This window comes from Hippocampus guttulatus, chromosome 9 (genome assembly GCF_054856545.1).
Source record: "Hippocampus guttulatus isolate MCC_2025c chromosome 9, RoL_Hgut_1.0, whole genome shotgun sequence".
Classification (NCBI taxonomy): domain Eukaryota; kingdom Metazoa; phylum Chordata; class Actinopteri; order Syngnathiformes; family Syngnathidae; genus Hippocampus; species Hippocampus guttulatus.
Window position 1 is genome coordinate 19,876,205 of NC_141269.1, and position 15,868 is coordinate 19,892,072.

The following is a 15,868-nucleotide window of genomic DNA, read 5'->3' on the forward strand; positions in this document are numbered from 1 at the left end:
ACAGCAGTCAGGCTATGTTGATTGTGTTGGTCCTTCTTGCGCGGAAGTCTCTCAATGGTTTTGTGTAGACATCATTTCGGATGACTACACGTGGTTCGATGACAACACTGGAGACGGTTTATTTTCAGTGTGGTCGCTACCACTGCACCGCTAAACTCTCGACGTGCCTCAGCGCACAGTCGCTGTCAGACGAACACAGAGAAGCTCCACCCGCTTTATTTATATGGACACAGAACACCGTAACCTTCCACACAAAATAGTTCCAAACAAGTAACAATCGCGTCAGTGGCATACATCGAACTCAACGTAATGCCTGCTCTTTATTCACCAGAGGCTCATCAACCTAGTCTCTTATTTCTCTACCGAAATAGTGTCTTCTCCCGCTTGGTGTACCTTAGCCTTCTCCGCTACATACAATCTCTGTACACAGCTTCTAATGGAGGCTCTCGCTGGCAATCTGTAGTGGAGTCGTTAGACGCAATGCGAATGATTTCAGCTTGAGTCGAGCTGTGGACAATGTTGACAGGCTTGCATGCAGTAGCCATACATTTAGCTATGGCTTCAGCAAATTTGTTCTTCATCATGTCATCCATTTTCTTCGCTTTAAAATGATCCAACAACAGCTCTATCTGGAACAGCACTGCGCTTTTCTGGACTGAGATGTCCGATGTTGTTCCCGGGATCTGTTGCAACCACTCATCTAGTTTGCTCCGAGTGCTCCGACCACCACAGGCACGACTGTCACCTTTACCTTCCAGGTTCTTTCGAGCTCCTCTCTGAGCCCTTGCTATTTCTCGAGTTTCTCGTGTTCCTTCTTTCTGATGTTTCCATCACTTGGGACCGCTGCATCCACTACAACAGCTTTCCTCTGCCCTTTATCTATGATCACGATATCTGGTGGGTTCGCCATGACCATCTTGTCAGTCTGGATCCGAAAGTCCCACAGGATCTTCGCTTGGTCACTCTCCACCACCTTCGGAGGTGTTTCCCATTTTGACCTTGAGGTTTCCAGTCCATACTCCGCACAGATGTTTCGGTAGACTATGCCAGCCACCTGGTTATGGCGTTCCATGTAGGCTTTCCCTACCAGCATCTTACACCCTGCAGTTATGTTTTGGATCGTCTCAGGTGCCTCTTTGCACAACCTACACCTTGGGTCTTGTCTGGTGTGGTATATCTGGGCCTCAATGGCTCTGGTGCTCAGGGCCTGCTCTTGAGCAGCCAGGATGAGTGCCTCTGTGCTGTCCTTCAGGCCAACCCTTTCTACCCACTGACAGGATTTCTTGAGATCAGCCACTTCAGTTATGGTCCGATGGTACATCCCGTGTCGGGGCTTGTCCTCCCATGATGGTCCCTCTTCCAGCACCTCATCCTCTGTTCCCCATTGTCTGAGACATTCTCTGAATACGTCATCCGTTGGAGCCTTCTCCTTGATGTATTCATGGAGCTTGGATGGAATTCACTTGGCGGCAGTGCCAACCACAGTGAGTCCCACTGAGCAAGAAAGACGCCTTCTCATTAAGGTCACTCCTATCCTGTCTGGAAGAAATCAAAACCTGAATGGCACAACATTTCTTGAAATTCAATGAAAAGAAGACAGAGGTGATATTGTTTGGTCCCAGTGGCCCTTGTACATCCCATCCTGTAGACTTGGACCCCTGTCTCCTTATCTTAAGTCAACAGTCTCAAACTTGGGCCTTAAACTGGAATGTGATTTTAAACTTGATCGGCAAATTAGTGCCGTTGTTAAATCCAGCTTCTTTCACCTGAGACACCTGGCCAAAATAAAACCTCTCCTCTCACATGAACACTTTGAGACAGTCATTCATGCCTTTATCACATCCCGGCTCGATTACTGCAATGCCCTTTACTTTGGAGTCAGCCATTCCTCCATTAAGCGCCTTCAGCTGGTCCAGAATGCCGCTGCTCGCCTCTTGACTGGTACTCGTAAGAGGGAGCACATAACTCCTACTCTGGCATCCCTTCACTGGCTCCCCATTCATTTTAGAGTTATTTTCAAGATCCTCTTATTTGTTTTCAAATGAATAATCTCGCACCACCTTACCCCTCTGAGTTCATCCGCCCCTACACACCCTTACCGGCGCCGCAGGTCTGCGGACCGGACATTATTAGAAGTACCAAGAACTAATCTGAGGCTCAGAGGGGATCGAGCCTTTTCTGTTGCTGGTCCCTCTCTCTGGAATGACCTCCCACTGAACATTCGGCAAGCCTCCTCGCTGCCCATCTTCAAAACCCTCCTCAAAACTCACTTGTATTCTTTGGCATTCGACTCCGCATGACTTAGATTTGTTCTTGGTTTTACTGTCTGGTGCTTTCTACTGTCTTTATTACCGATTTGTCTTACTGTTTATTGTGCATGTTAAATTGCTCCATGTACAGCACTTTATATGCAGGGATGGCTGTTTGAAAGTGCTCTATAAATACAGTTGATTTGACTTGACTTGACTTGGATATTTCATCCTGGACAGTGGCTCTCACACTCACTAGTCCCCAGCCTCCTTCCTCTCGGCTTGCGTACAGTCTCTGGGTGCTGGATTTGGGATGGAACCCTCCATGCATGGTTAGGAGCTTTCGGGTCTTAACGTCTTTGGTCAGATTCTCTTCCTTTGGCCACCTTATTAATCCTGCAGGGTATCTGATCACTGGGAGGGCATAGCTATTTATTGCCCGGGTCTTATTCTTGCCATTGAGCTGGCTTCTTAGGACTTCCCACTCGCTAGAGGTATTTGGCCGCAGCTGCTTTCCTTGTGGGCGACCCGGTAGTCCAGTGGTTAGCACGTCGACTTCACAGTGCAGAGGTAACGGGTTCAATTCCAGCTCCGGCCTTCCTGTGTGGAGTTTGCATGTTCTCCCCGGGCCTGTGTGGGTTTTCTCCGGGTACTCCGGTTTCCTCCCACATTCCAAAAACATGCATGGCAGGCTGATTTGAACACTCTAAATTGTCCCTCGGTGTGAGTGTGAGCGTGCATGGTTGTTTGTCTCTGTGTGCCCTGCGATTGGCTGGCAGCTGATTCGGGGTATCCCCCGCCTACTGCCCGAAGACAGCTGGGATAGGCTCCAGCACTCCCCGCGACCCTAGTGAGGATTAAGCGGTTCGGAAGATGAATGAATGCTTTCCTTGTTGCCAGTTCGAGATTGCCATTGGCTTGTGGTATACCGAGGTACTTGTAAGTGTCCTCAATGTCTGCTATTGTTCCTTCAGGGAGTGAGACCCCTTCAGTGCGGACTACCTTTCCTCTCTTAGTCATCATCCGACTACATTTCTCAAGCCCGAATGACATCCCGATGTCGCTGCTGAAGATCCTGGTTGTGTGGATCAGGGAGTCTATGTCCCTTTCGCTCTTAGCATACAGCTTTATGTCATCCATGTAGAGGAGGTGACTGATCATAGCGCCATTTCTGAGGCGTTATCCATAGCCTGTCTTGGTGATTACTTGGTTTAGGGGGTTGAGTCCTTTGCAGAACAGCATAGACGGATAGATATCCATCTATCTATCCATCTATCCTTCTATCTATCTATCTATCCATCTATCTATCTATACAGTACAAGGGTATAAACAGTATATATATATTCTCTCCAGTTTCCTCACACATTCCAAAAGCATGCATGGTACGTTGATTGAAAAAATACATTGGCTGCACCATTGAGGATACTTGTAAATATTTGTTCAAGCGGAGCAGCAGTACTTCAAGTACATTCTTAATGTAAGGCATCTTTGATTAAACTTTGATTAGCATTTAAATATCTTTGCTAAGTGTCCCCATTTTTGTAAATCAAAATATGATGTTGTCTCCCATTATTGAGAAACTTGGTGCAATTACATGTCAAAAATATTCTCCCAAAATGGAAAGCTGTACACTGACATTGTTTGAACACCCAATATTTAATAATAATAAAATAATTAAATGTCGTGGCCAACACCCTCAAAACAGTCCACAGCAGGGCGGAACAAAGGACAATGAACACGGTATGTTTAAACAAAAGACAAAAACAACCAAAAAAAAAAAAGCTAAGCTCTTGAAGAGCTCTTGCAGAGGCCTGCCAACTACAGCGTATATCACTTTGAGCTGTATTCATTAGTGGCCAACCACTTCATTGCCAACTTCTGAAGCAATCAGAATGAGAAAAGCTGTGAAGATCGATTTCTGGTGAACATTATGCCAATTCATTTAATCCAATTTATTATTAGGTATCAGCAAAGACTGATTTGTCGTCCGCAAGTGTCTCTCATATCTAGCTAATACAGCAGTCAGAATTAAAAATATAAATGAATATATTTTATTTGATGTGTGGAAAACTTGTGCCATGGAAACCTGGATTTTGTATTTTGTGGACCATCCTTGAAACATAGGTGGTCGGAAGAATAGAGCCTCGGGCGCATAATACAACAAATGCAGCCGCGAGCTTTTGACAGACAGCCCCTGAAATTCTCACACTGCTACATGTCATACATTTGCAAATGTAGCTGCGAGGCAGAATACGAGCATGCACTGAATTTTAAGCGAATGTCGAACATCTGACCCACTTTTACTGTGTTCGGTGCCATTCTGACACTCTCAGAGTGACTACATGACAACACCGTATAGAGTGACCTATTTTTTTTTTCTTGACCACAAAATGGATAAAACATCACTTTGATGCTGAATAACAACTCAAAATGTCACCCTCAATTCCACTCTAACCTTCTGTCTCGTCCTGTCACTACGATATATTACCAGTGATAAATTTAGTTTACCCCCAGTGAGTCCCAGGGACTCGCTGATCAGAAAAGTATGAGTCCCATTATACATTTAGAGAGTCCCAAATTTTAAATTCTGAAATGATCTACTTATTCAATTGCATATGATAACACAAACAACAACATATACATACAATTATAAACAAATGCTGCAAAAACTTAAATAATTCAGTATCAGGCCTGAGGATTTCGGAAATTCACAGTAACCGTTTTTTGGTTCCGTCGGATTACCCAATGGGAAACCACGGTAACTAATTTTGGGTTCCGTAAACATTCATCATGGGAACCCATTTTTGTATTTTGGACTGATATTCATAATCAAGAATTCTGAAACTCAAAAGTATAATGTTTCAAGGGTAAATGTTTGAAAACTATCCATTGAACAATGCAAATTACATCAGGTTTACTGAAGGTGTACTTTAGGTTTACTCAAAAAAATAAATGGATCAAAATACGGTGTAGTCATATGGCATCATGAATACAGCATACCACAAAATCTGAGTATTTTTTTCCAATCTTACACTACAAAGATTAATTTACTGGTAAGTATTGATGTGACTTGACGTGAGAATCTAACACAAGTAATCATTAGTTCTACCAACAGTTAACATTAGCATTACTACACCTTGTGACGAATGTTTTATTCCTAAAGTTACCATGCTACAACCAGTAAATTATAGAATAACCAAAACTGTTTCATAATATTTTTCATAGCGATTAGCCTACAGATCTAATGACCAACTTGCCTCGTAATCGTGCCTCTCGTCGTATCTCGCTGTCGTGCTCTGTGCATACGTCACAGGTGAGTTTAGTGATACGCCCTTTGGACGATTCATACGAAAAATCAGACTGGCATTCCCATTTCTTAAATGTTGTAATTAGTAGACCTTTGTGAGTTTTTTTCGCCGCCATCTCAAACTTTCATCCGCGCGATTCCTCAGTTTGTGGACTAAACTAGCAACCCGCATGCGCACATAACGTTATCTGTTCTGTCCCCCCCCAAACACTGAAAACAAAACAAAACGAAAGTAAATTAGAAGAAACACACTCACACACCACATCACACACACCCATTCAGACACAGTGAAATTGCGTTGATCACCCAGGAGAGACTTGATCGCGTACAGTTAACTCGTGTGCGGTGACTTTTATGGTTAAACAATTTTTCGGTACCGTCAAAATGATGCCACGGAAACGACACGCTATCAGTAACAATCGTTACCGTGAAATCCCCAGGCCTGCCGTAGTTTTTTTGTTGTTGTTGATGTTTTGACTGAGAAATTTCCTTGTGTTATTTGGAACTGTGCGTCCCGCAGGAAAATTATGCGTTTAGGACGCGGGACGCAGAGGTAACGAGATGGCTGTGATACCTTTCCATTTTGGTTTGTGTAAATTGTATTTTCTTTTGGCTTTGGGTCATTTGTTTTCATCAATGAAAATTTGTATCATCTTTTGTTAATTGGTTTTATTAAATGTACTGTAGATGTTTTTGGGCTTTTGTTAATTTGCTTTCTTGAATTTAAAATTGTTTGAGCTTCTGCTGTCAGCTGTGGCTGGGTATGCTGCTTTTTATGCTGTGAACAGGCATGCTGACAAACATTTTGATTCAAAATTAGTTTTATCACAGCTGTGGTTGTTGTGAATGTGCTATATAAATAGATTTGAGTTGAGTCCCTTTGCCTCTTCCTGTGAATATGAAATTGTTTCCTAAATATGTGTTTCAGGTGTTCCGTAGCCAGTCAGACCTGTGCCCCAAATGAAGCTTGGAGCAGCAGACATTGTCAGTGTGTCAGCACAACCAGTGAATTTCCACCATCGCTTCCTCTTCCAAGCTCACCCAAACTTGGTGAGCGTTTGCACATTTTCTCACCAAAAGGCTGCATGTATTGTGCCTTTCTCTGTTCAGTTCATCAAAGCAAGTTGGAGGAAATACTGGGAATGTAAAACTTATACCAAAATCACATTTTATGAATTACTTTCTGTCACTAATTGGGTTATTTCACATTATAAATTAAATGTACAAATCAAGAATGAAAGATCAATTCGTTCTACAGGAGAACTGCCAATGTCAACACAATGCATTCCGGGATCCTGGTATGGCTCCAATTTATTCTGATTTGAAACCAATTGCAGATGCACCTCAAACATCCATTTTTAATGTTCTACCATACAAGCGTAAATAAATCAATTCTCTTGCACAATCAGCCTTCACATCTTCACAAAGTAAAAATAAAATAAAAATCTACATCTACTCTCTCTTTTCATACCAGACAGGTTACTCGTAAAGAGGCATGACTAAGAGCAATCCTGTCGTGTGGTTACAATCTAGGTATTTTTGGAATTTGAAAAATTTACACTATACGGTGGTACAGTGAAACTCCTCTACAACGAAATCATGTTTGCAGCAAGAAATTTTTCACAACAGGGGGGTTTTCACTGTAGCAAATTTGATCTCAGATGTAAACACACACACACACACAATGTGTACACACACACACACACAAATGTATGTGTACTCTTTATTTTTATTCCAATAGTGCATAAGTATGAGCACATTTATTTGACACTTCTATAGTTAGTGTAGAAAGAAAAAAAGGGAAAGAAATTGCGAAATTTACGATCAGCATTCACTTTCACTTACATCAATTTCTTAGATAATGTCTTTTACTTTGCTTCCTCTGTCTTTCATTTGGATCACTTTTACCCTCTCTTCCAGCGTCAGAGCGCTTCTTGTCTTAGCTGCTTGACATCCAAAGGTCCGTTTTGTAGCCATTTGAGCAATGCAACGTACATGTCGCGTCTGAATCTAACAATAACAGATACTTCCTGTACCCGGTGACTTTTCTTTCCACTATCTCACTGTCTCTAACTCGACCTCCGAACGATCGCCACCCAAGCCAGCGTTGCTCAGCTGATGTCATGCAATGAACTTTTAAGCCAGCCACGGGACGCTTCGTAGTCCTTGATGGCCATAGTTAGCGCGATGGAACTCGCCTTCTCTCTAATTAGTGCTCCAGTTAGCATAAGGTTTTTTGCATGATAACAAGTAAAGCATTCGAGGAAACGTTCGTTTATTTGAATGTCCGTCGAGTCATTGGCAATTTATTCTGAGCAGCTAATCGGATGCATTCCACTCTATCTTCCACGGATCTAGCTACAGTATCTACACACATAGACAGTGAGGTCCCTCTTGGCCAATCGGAGGCCAGGATGATGCTCGGTAAGCCAATGGCAGAGCAGGTATGAGTATGTTGCGTTTAGGAAACTCGGAGCTGTGTAAACCAGTGTGGTGGTTGCTGTTGCCGTTTCCGAACGAATCAGTAGAGGTCGCTGTTGGGTTAGACTTCGTTGTAGTGAATCTGTTCGTGAGGCTAGAGCAGAGATAATGATTTCGTATAATGCAACAGGGGGCTTTTTCATCGTATGGGGGGCAGGAGAATGGGAATGGTGTTAATGCATGAAGATTTTTTCACATGCCCACTCGCGCTCACATTGTTACCTTGACCACACAAGCATATTAGGAAAACGTTTTAATTTTAAACCATGTGCCTATGGATGTACACATTACTCCCCAAAAATTAAGTGGACTGATGCATTCAACAATCTAGCCGGTTTTATTAAAACATCTGTACTGCAGTATTTCACATCATCAACTGTTAATTAACAGTTGACTTCCTCGAATGGGTCTGGCCTTGAGTGTTCCAATGATCCTGAGGAGCGATACCATCGGGAGCTTGCTCCCGGTTGTGTCACCCAAGGCGGGCCGGTGTCCAGGGTAGGTTCCAGACAGACAAAGACCCCAGCGTGCTGGTACGCTGTGAGGTGAGAGTCCCACCAACCGACTATCTTGCGAAGGGCTAACAACCCACCCAGGAGAAAATTTTTGTTTACAAAACTAACCAGAGAAAGAAGCCAGACTGACCAACACTGTAACGGACCCCAGCCTGCCCCCGACCGGATTGACCCTTGTCGTAGGGCCCGTGTTGCCACATGAAATGTCCAGACATGCCTTCTCCCCTGATCTGCCACCCTGCTGTCCCGAGAGCTCTGCTGTTATCACATTACCCTGGCAGGGCTCTGTGAAGTGTGATGGCAAAGGCAAAATAACAGCAGGTATATATTGCTACATCTGGAGTGGCCCAGACCATTCTGACCAGCCTTCATGGCGTAGCTCTTGCCATTCTAAAAGCACTCCGGAGGTCCCTCATCAGCTAGACACCGTGAGCATACTCCACCCAAGGTAAGTGGTCAGCCCAGGACGAGGGACGGTGGAGACACACACATCGGAGGGCCGCCCCCAGATCCTGGTTAGCGTGCTCTGCCTGCCCATTGGATTGGGGGTGGTACCCCGAAGTCAAACTCGCCGTGGACCCGAGGGACCGGCAGAACCGCTTCCACACTCGGGACACGAACTGGGGCCCCCGGTCGGACACAATGTCCTGAGGAATGCCATGGAGACGGAAGACATGCCTGACGAGGAGGTTGGCGGTCTCCAACGCCGACGGCAATTTGGATAGCGGGATGAAGTGGGCCGATTTTGAGAAGCGGTCCACAATGGTGAGAATGACGGACCGCCCACGGGATGGAGGAAGACCCGTGACAAAGTCCAGGGAGATGTGGGACCAGGGTCGAGGAAGAATGGGCAGTGGTTGGAGCAATCCAGCCGGAGGCCGATGCGAGGCCTTGCCGCAGGCGCAGGTGGAGCAGGCGTTGATGAACTCCATGACGTCCTTCCGTTGCTCCGGCCACCAGAACCGCTGGGAGATGAGGTGCAAAGTCCGGTTCACCCCGGGATGGCAAGCCACCTTGGACGCGTGCCCCCACTGCAACACCTCCGAGCGCAGTGGTGGAGGCACAAACAGCTTCCCTGCGGGACAATCAGCCGGGACTTGGACCCCATCTTGAGCCTCCTGAACCATCTGCTCGTTCTTCCACCTCAACGCCCCCAGGATGCGATGATCCGGAAGGATGGTTCCTGGTGTGGGGTACCTTTCCGCCGGATCGTGGAGGCGGGAGAGGGCGTCAGGCTTGGTGTTCTTGGATCCGGGACAATATGTGAGGGTGAAGTTAAACCGCGTCAACAGAAGCGCCCACTGGGCCTGTCGCGAATTCAGTCTTTTCGCGGACCGAATGTACTCCAGGTTCTTGTGGTCCGTGAAAACAGTGAAGGGCTCCTTAGTCCCCTCAAGCCAGTGTCTCCATTCCTGTAGTGCCGCCACCACAGCTAGTAGTTCACGATTTCCCACGTCGTAATTCGTCTCGGCGGCACTGAGACGACGAGAGAAAAAGGCGCAGGGGTGCAGCTTCTGGTCAACCGGAGAGCGTTGAGACAAAACTGTCCCCACTCCTGAATCCGAGGCATCCACCTCTACTACGAAAGGGTGGTCAGGATCAGGATGCTGCAGTACCGGTGGGTTAGTGAATGCTCTTTTCAAGTTCATGAACGCTGTGTCCGCGTCCGAGTCCCATGTAAACGGGAGCTTAACGGAAGTCAACCGGGTTAACGGAAGAGCCTGTTGGCTATAATTACAAATGAATCGTCTGTAGAAGTTGGCAAACCCCAAGAAGCGTTGCAGTTCCTTGCGGCTGCTGGGTGTAGGCCACTCCACCACCGCCTTGGTCTTTACGGGGTCGGCTCTCAGTTTACCCTGCTCAATGATAAATCCCAGGAACGAGATGGCTTGTACATGGAACTCACACTTCTCTGCCTTGACGAAGAGCCTGTTCTCTAATAACCGTTGTAAAAGGAGCCTGACGTGCTGTTTGTGCTCCTGTACAGACCGGGAGAAAATCAAAATGTCATCGAGATAGACGAAACAAAACACGTTCAGGATGTCCCCCAGTACGTCGTTAACCAGACTCTGGAACACAGCGGGGGCATTAGTCAGGCAGAAAGGCATGACTAAGTATTCAAAATGGCTTAATGGGGTCTTTCATTCATCCCCTTCTCGCACGCGAACCAGATGGTACGCACTACGCAAGTCTAATTTTGAGAAAATGGTGGCCGATTGTAATGGAGCGAAAGCGGAATCTAACAACGGCAGGGGGTATTTATTTTTGATCATAATGTCATTGAGCCCCCGATAATCCACACACGGCCGTAACGACTTGTCCTTCTTCTCAACGAAGAAGAACCCGGCACCTAACGGTGATCGTGATGGTCTGATGAGACCTGCAGCGAGCGAGCTATTAATGTAGTCCCTCAATGCCTCTTGTTCAGGTCTTGATATAATCGAGAGCTCGGCAGCGGGGCACCCACCTGCAGGTCTATGGCGCAGTCGTACGGACGGTGCGGAGGCAGAGATCGGGCGCGATCCTTACTAAAAACCTGTTTCAAATCGTGATAGTAACTAGGCACCCCGTCAAGGCAGAGGTCTTCAGGGGCATCATTACAGACACGCGTGTGCCCCCCTACGGCAGACCGCAAACAATGCTCATGACAGAACGGGCTCCATAGTTCTATGGCCGGGCGGTTCCATGATATGATTGGGTTGTGAGTCTTGAGCCAGGGTAAACCGAGAATAACCGGAACGGCTCGGGAATGCATGAAATAAAACTGTCTGTGTTCTACGTGATTCACTGACAATCTGAGCTTAAGCGGTTCCGTGATCCGTGTTACCACCGCTAGAAGGCGTCCGTCGAGATCGTGAACACGTTTCTGTTCGGCTAGTTCCTCGCTCGAACAGCCTATCTCCGAGGCAATATCGGTGTCCAGAAAACAGTCATCGGAACCGAGTCTATCAGGTCCCAGATCTGACGTGCCCGAGACGCACCGTAGATCTCACCCTCGAGTTCAAGTCTCCTGGTGCATCCCGGTCGAGAGTCGACTCTCCGAGGCTCTCGTGATTCAGAGAACCAGGAAATAAGGAAACGCGACAACAGAAAACGCTTGCAAAAAACGGCAAGGAACGTATGTTAACACAAATACTAGTTCATGCACGATAATATAAAGATTCCCTTGGGACGACGAAAATGTAACTAACCGCGAATGGTATCGAACAATAATTTGCGAAATATGGGCAACAGCAGTGGCACGGCATGTAATACTCCGGCAATGAGTCAACCGCCGGAGCGCCTAGATAAGCAGGTGCAATCACCGACAAATAGGCAGCAGGTGTGCAGGCGGCTGAAATGGAACGCCTGCCACCTGCTGCCAAATACGGAACATGACAGAGCGTGCTCCCGAGGTATTCAATCGATAGGCATGTGAGTTTATAAGTGCAAAGCTCTTTTGAAAACCATTTGATGTAGATACACTGATGTAGAATGATCACCATTTACCATTTTAACAAAATTGGATTTTTCATCTGTATGACTTGACATGTATTTTTTAAAATTTTCTTTTCCATTGTACAGACTGATGGATCAGCAATTGATACATTGGCAGCCCGGTGAAATTTACTGACTTGTCCTTTCCCTCGTGGATCAGAGACGTCATGCTCATAATGTGCACATGTCAGCTTCAAGCCAAATTTGAAAGTAAACAAGAAGCTGTAGCATCCATTGACGAAAAAAAAGAGATTGACTCACTTCTCCTGTCCCATGTGAATCTGTTTCAATTCCAAGCAGAGACTCTAAATTCCAAATATGCATCAGATATATTTATGTCACAAGTAAAGTCATTCAACAAATACATCAAATAAAGCTTAAAACATAATTTCTATTTCATAAATTCCACAAAGTAATTGTTTTCCCGAAGTGAGATTCTGATGAGTGTTGAACCCGGAAGTGTGACGTCACTTCAAGGAGAACAATAGCAGGGCTCACAATGAAAAGTGTACAAAGCAAGTCAGAAATCGATTCGGAAAGCGATGTTTCAAACTTATCTAATGGGATCCGGGTGTTTGAAGAGTTGGAGCAAGAGAAGGTAGTTGGCAAGATCTGTGCTGGACCATACATGTACGAGCCAGATGCTCTGAATGCGAAAAATGTTTTGCCTGAACGGCCTGACGTGGAGTGAAGATGAGACCCATCACGACAGTCAGAGATATTGACTGCGGTTATCAGCCGAGCGTTATTTTTTGCAATTCGATGCGGTACCGTGCTGTACATTGCGCACAATGGGATTAGTTGCTTGGTCAGTGCCGACTGTCCTTGCCAACTTGTGCAGAACCAGTCAGCTGATTCATTCAGGAAATGAAACTGTTGCTGCTTCGGACATTATACTGTACGTTGTGTGATTTGACACAAGCTTTGAAGCAGCAGTTCTATGGAACTGGAGCTTAATGTTTCAAGCACATTTGCCACTGCCATCATCATTAACAGATCGCAACCCATCACAGCAATGTGTATTTAGCTTTTGAGGTTGGTTGCTCTCAGTGTTGGAAGTCCCCACTAAGAACTGCGCCACCCCACTCCAAAAGTTGTTCTGCTGACTCTGCTTACTTCCAGTGCAGTATGTGGTCCATGAATGTTAATTAATAGAAAACAGCCTACTCGTGCATCATTATGGTTAAATACTGAAAGAATTAAGAGTACTAGTGCGAGCCATATGCTCCCCCATGCCACCAGAAGTACAATTATGAAGTATTTTTACCCTTTATTATCCATGCAGTCAGTGCAGGTATAGTACATAGTATATTGTGTACACATACACTTAGATTATGGCATTGCATCCTTGTATCTAGACACATGGCAAAGTAAACATCAGATATGTACCGATAGTGCTGAATTTTCCAACTTCTGAGTAGTAGGATCAGAGTGGAACAAATGCAAGCCATGATTGAGGCTAATCTTCACAACTCAATGTCCATGACCCTTTGTGTTTGTCACTGTCTCTGGCACTGCCCTTGTTGTTGCTACCCATCTAATTAAGTACAAATTCATGTATATAGCCATTACAGACTTGATAAAACAAGGCATACATTGGTACTGTGAAGCTTTGCCCAGTAATTCACAATTTCACAACCCCCTGATCCAAGAACACAAAAAAATGAACTTTTAAAACGCCTCAAATTCAAGTCAGACGTTGGTCTGTGCATGGTGATACAATGAATGAAACAAGAAAATATAATAATAATACAGATGTGTAACTCTTCTTGTTTTTCCCCCTCCCCATCTCTACAGATACATTCTCAGCAAATTTGTGTGGCCCACATAAGGAACTGGATGCGGAAACCTGTCAGTGTGTGTGTCAGCGCCTAGATCCAACTCAACACTGTGGCACTAACCGCCACTTTGACCGTAATACTTGCCAGTGTGTCTGCAATACCTCACCTTACCACTCATGCCCACAAAACCACATCTACAACATGGATACCTGTCAGTGCACATGTGGCAAGACTTGTCCAAGGCACCAGCCGCTCAATAAAACAAAATGCTCCTGCGAATGTAATGAGTCACCGAATAAGTGTTTTCTAAAAGGACGCAGGTTTCATCATGCTACTTGCAGGTAAGCCACGCTGCTACTTATTCTTTTTACTTCAATAAAAATGGAAGTTTTAGCTCGAGAATACCATATGAAAAGCACATTACAAAACTTGACAACTTAATTTTTGTTCGAAATATTCTGACTCCATTCCCACTTGCAACGTGTCCAAATGTGAGTTGAATTTCCCGAAACATACGGGTGGGAAGCTTAAAATAGTCTTCCATGAGACAGTGGTAGAGTGAATGAACAGAGCACGCCCGCCTCACAGTGTTGAGGTCCAGGGTTCGATTCTGGGCTTCTGCCTTCCTGTGTGGAATTTGCATGTTCTTCCCGTCCCTGCATGGGTTTTCTCTGGATACATCCCACGGTTTCATTCCACATTTTCCAAACAGATGCATGGTAGGTTAATTAAATTGTCCATAGAAGTGATTATGAGTGCGAATGGTTGTTTGTTTAGGTATGCCCTGCGATTGGCTGGCAACCAGTTCAGAGTGTGCCCCACCTACTGCCCAAAGTCAGATGGAATATGCTCAAGCAAGACCGTGACCCACGTGAGGATAAATCAGTTCAGATAATGGATGGATCGATATGTGCAGGGACTTATGGTTGGGAGGCAGAATCAGAGTGTCACCTGAATGTGAAGAAAAAAAAAAAACCCTAATAATAATTACATTAAATTTTCTGTGTAAGCTCTCTGTTCTGTCCTTAATATGACTTTTCTTTTTGAGTTCAGTAATGTCCATGATTTAATCATTGAAATTGCTGAATTTGCATATATCCTGTTTAAATACATGGGTGAGATCGTTCAACAGCACAATGGGTAAAATTACTGTACACAACTCTCCCCAGCCACTTCATCCAGATCTTCCGGGGGAATCCCAAGGCCTTCTGAGGCCAGTCGGGAGAGATAGGACCATATTTTGGTTGACTGGCACTTATGCGCTAGGCGTAAAAATGGGCAGAACTTCTTTTTTGCCATCACAAGTCTATTCTACCATGTTTGAGGCCATGTTGCGCCTGTCTCTGCATTGTGGCGTACCAAGTTGCCTTGCTCCGACTCATCCGACAAATTGGTAACAGGAAGTAGTCTGCACTCGACATAAAAACAGCCGCATTGTCATTTTCGTTCTGAGGCAATAATCTATTTCAGAGTGTAACAGTTAAATTTTTGTCACTCTAAATGTTCATGTGTCTCGCTTTTCTTGACTGCCTGGTTTAATTGAATTGTTTGTGTTTCATTTTCCTGCAGTGAAAAATGTGTGAAATATTTGACTTGAGATGTGCCTCACTCTCCCGGAGCATCTGCACATTTGGTTCCAAAAAAGTAGACTAGATTTTAAACTTGCAAGCATGCAGTTGGTCTATCATGACTTGGGTGTATCTGATGAAGGTGCAGACAAATAAGGCACTCCAAAGATGTGCGTGGTCGACATTGGATTTCATTCATAAATATAACACAAGCATTGGACAATCCCTCTGAATCATTGAAAAAATAAATTCATTGGAAGAATTAAAATCCATCCATCCATTTTCTGAACCGCTTCATCCTCACAAGGGTCGCGGAGAATTATAATAATTATCTTAAAAAAAAATCTATCAAACTTTATTTATATAGCACTTTTCATAGAAATGCAACACAAAGTAATGTACAGTTAAAACATTTCAAACTTACAACATAAAAAGAGGAGTCCCCCCAACATACACAAATATATACCCCCACAAGCAAACCTATGTTCGC

At 44.8% G+C, this 15,868-nt stretch overlaps 1 protein-coding gene across 2 annotated transcripts in view; it reads left to right on the top strand.

Annotated features, from left to right (window-relative positions):
* Positions 1 to 15,868, top strand: part of vegfc (vascular endothelial growth factor c) — a 73,404-nt gene that overhangs the window by 46,695 nt on the left and 10,841 nt on the right. For both annotated transcript variants that reach the window (XM_086121093.1, XM_086121092.1), the window contains exons 5-6: positions 6,485 to 6,606; positions 13,827 to 14,151. In XM_086121093.1, the coding sequence (XP_085977219.1) occupies positions 6,485 to 6,606; positions 13,827 to 14,151 (447 nt within the window). The remainder of the gene's footprint in view (positions 1 to 6,484; positions 6,607 to 13,826; positions 14,152 to 15,868) is intronic.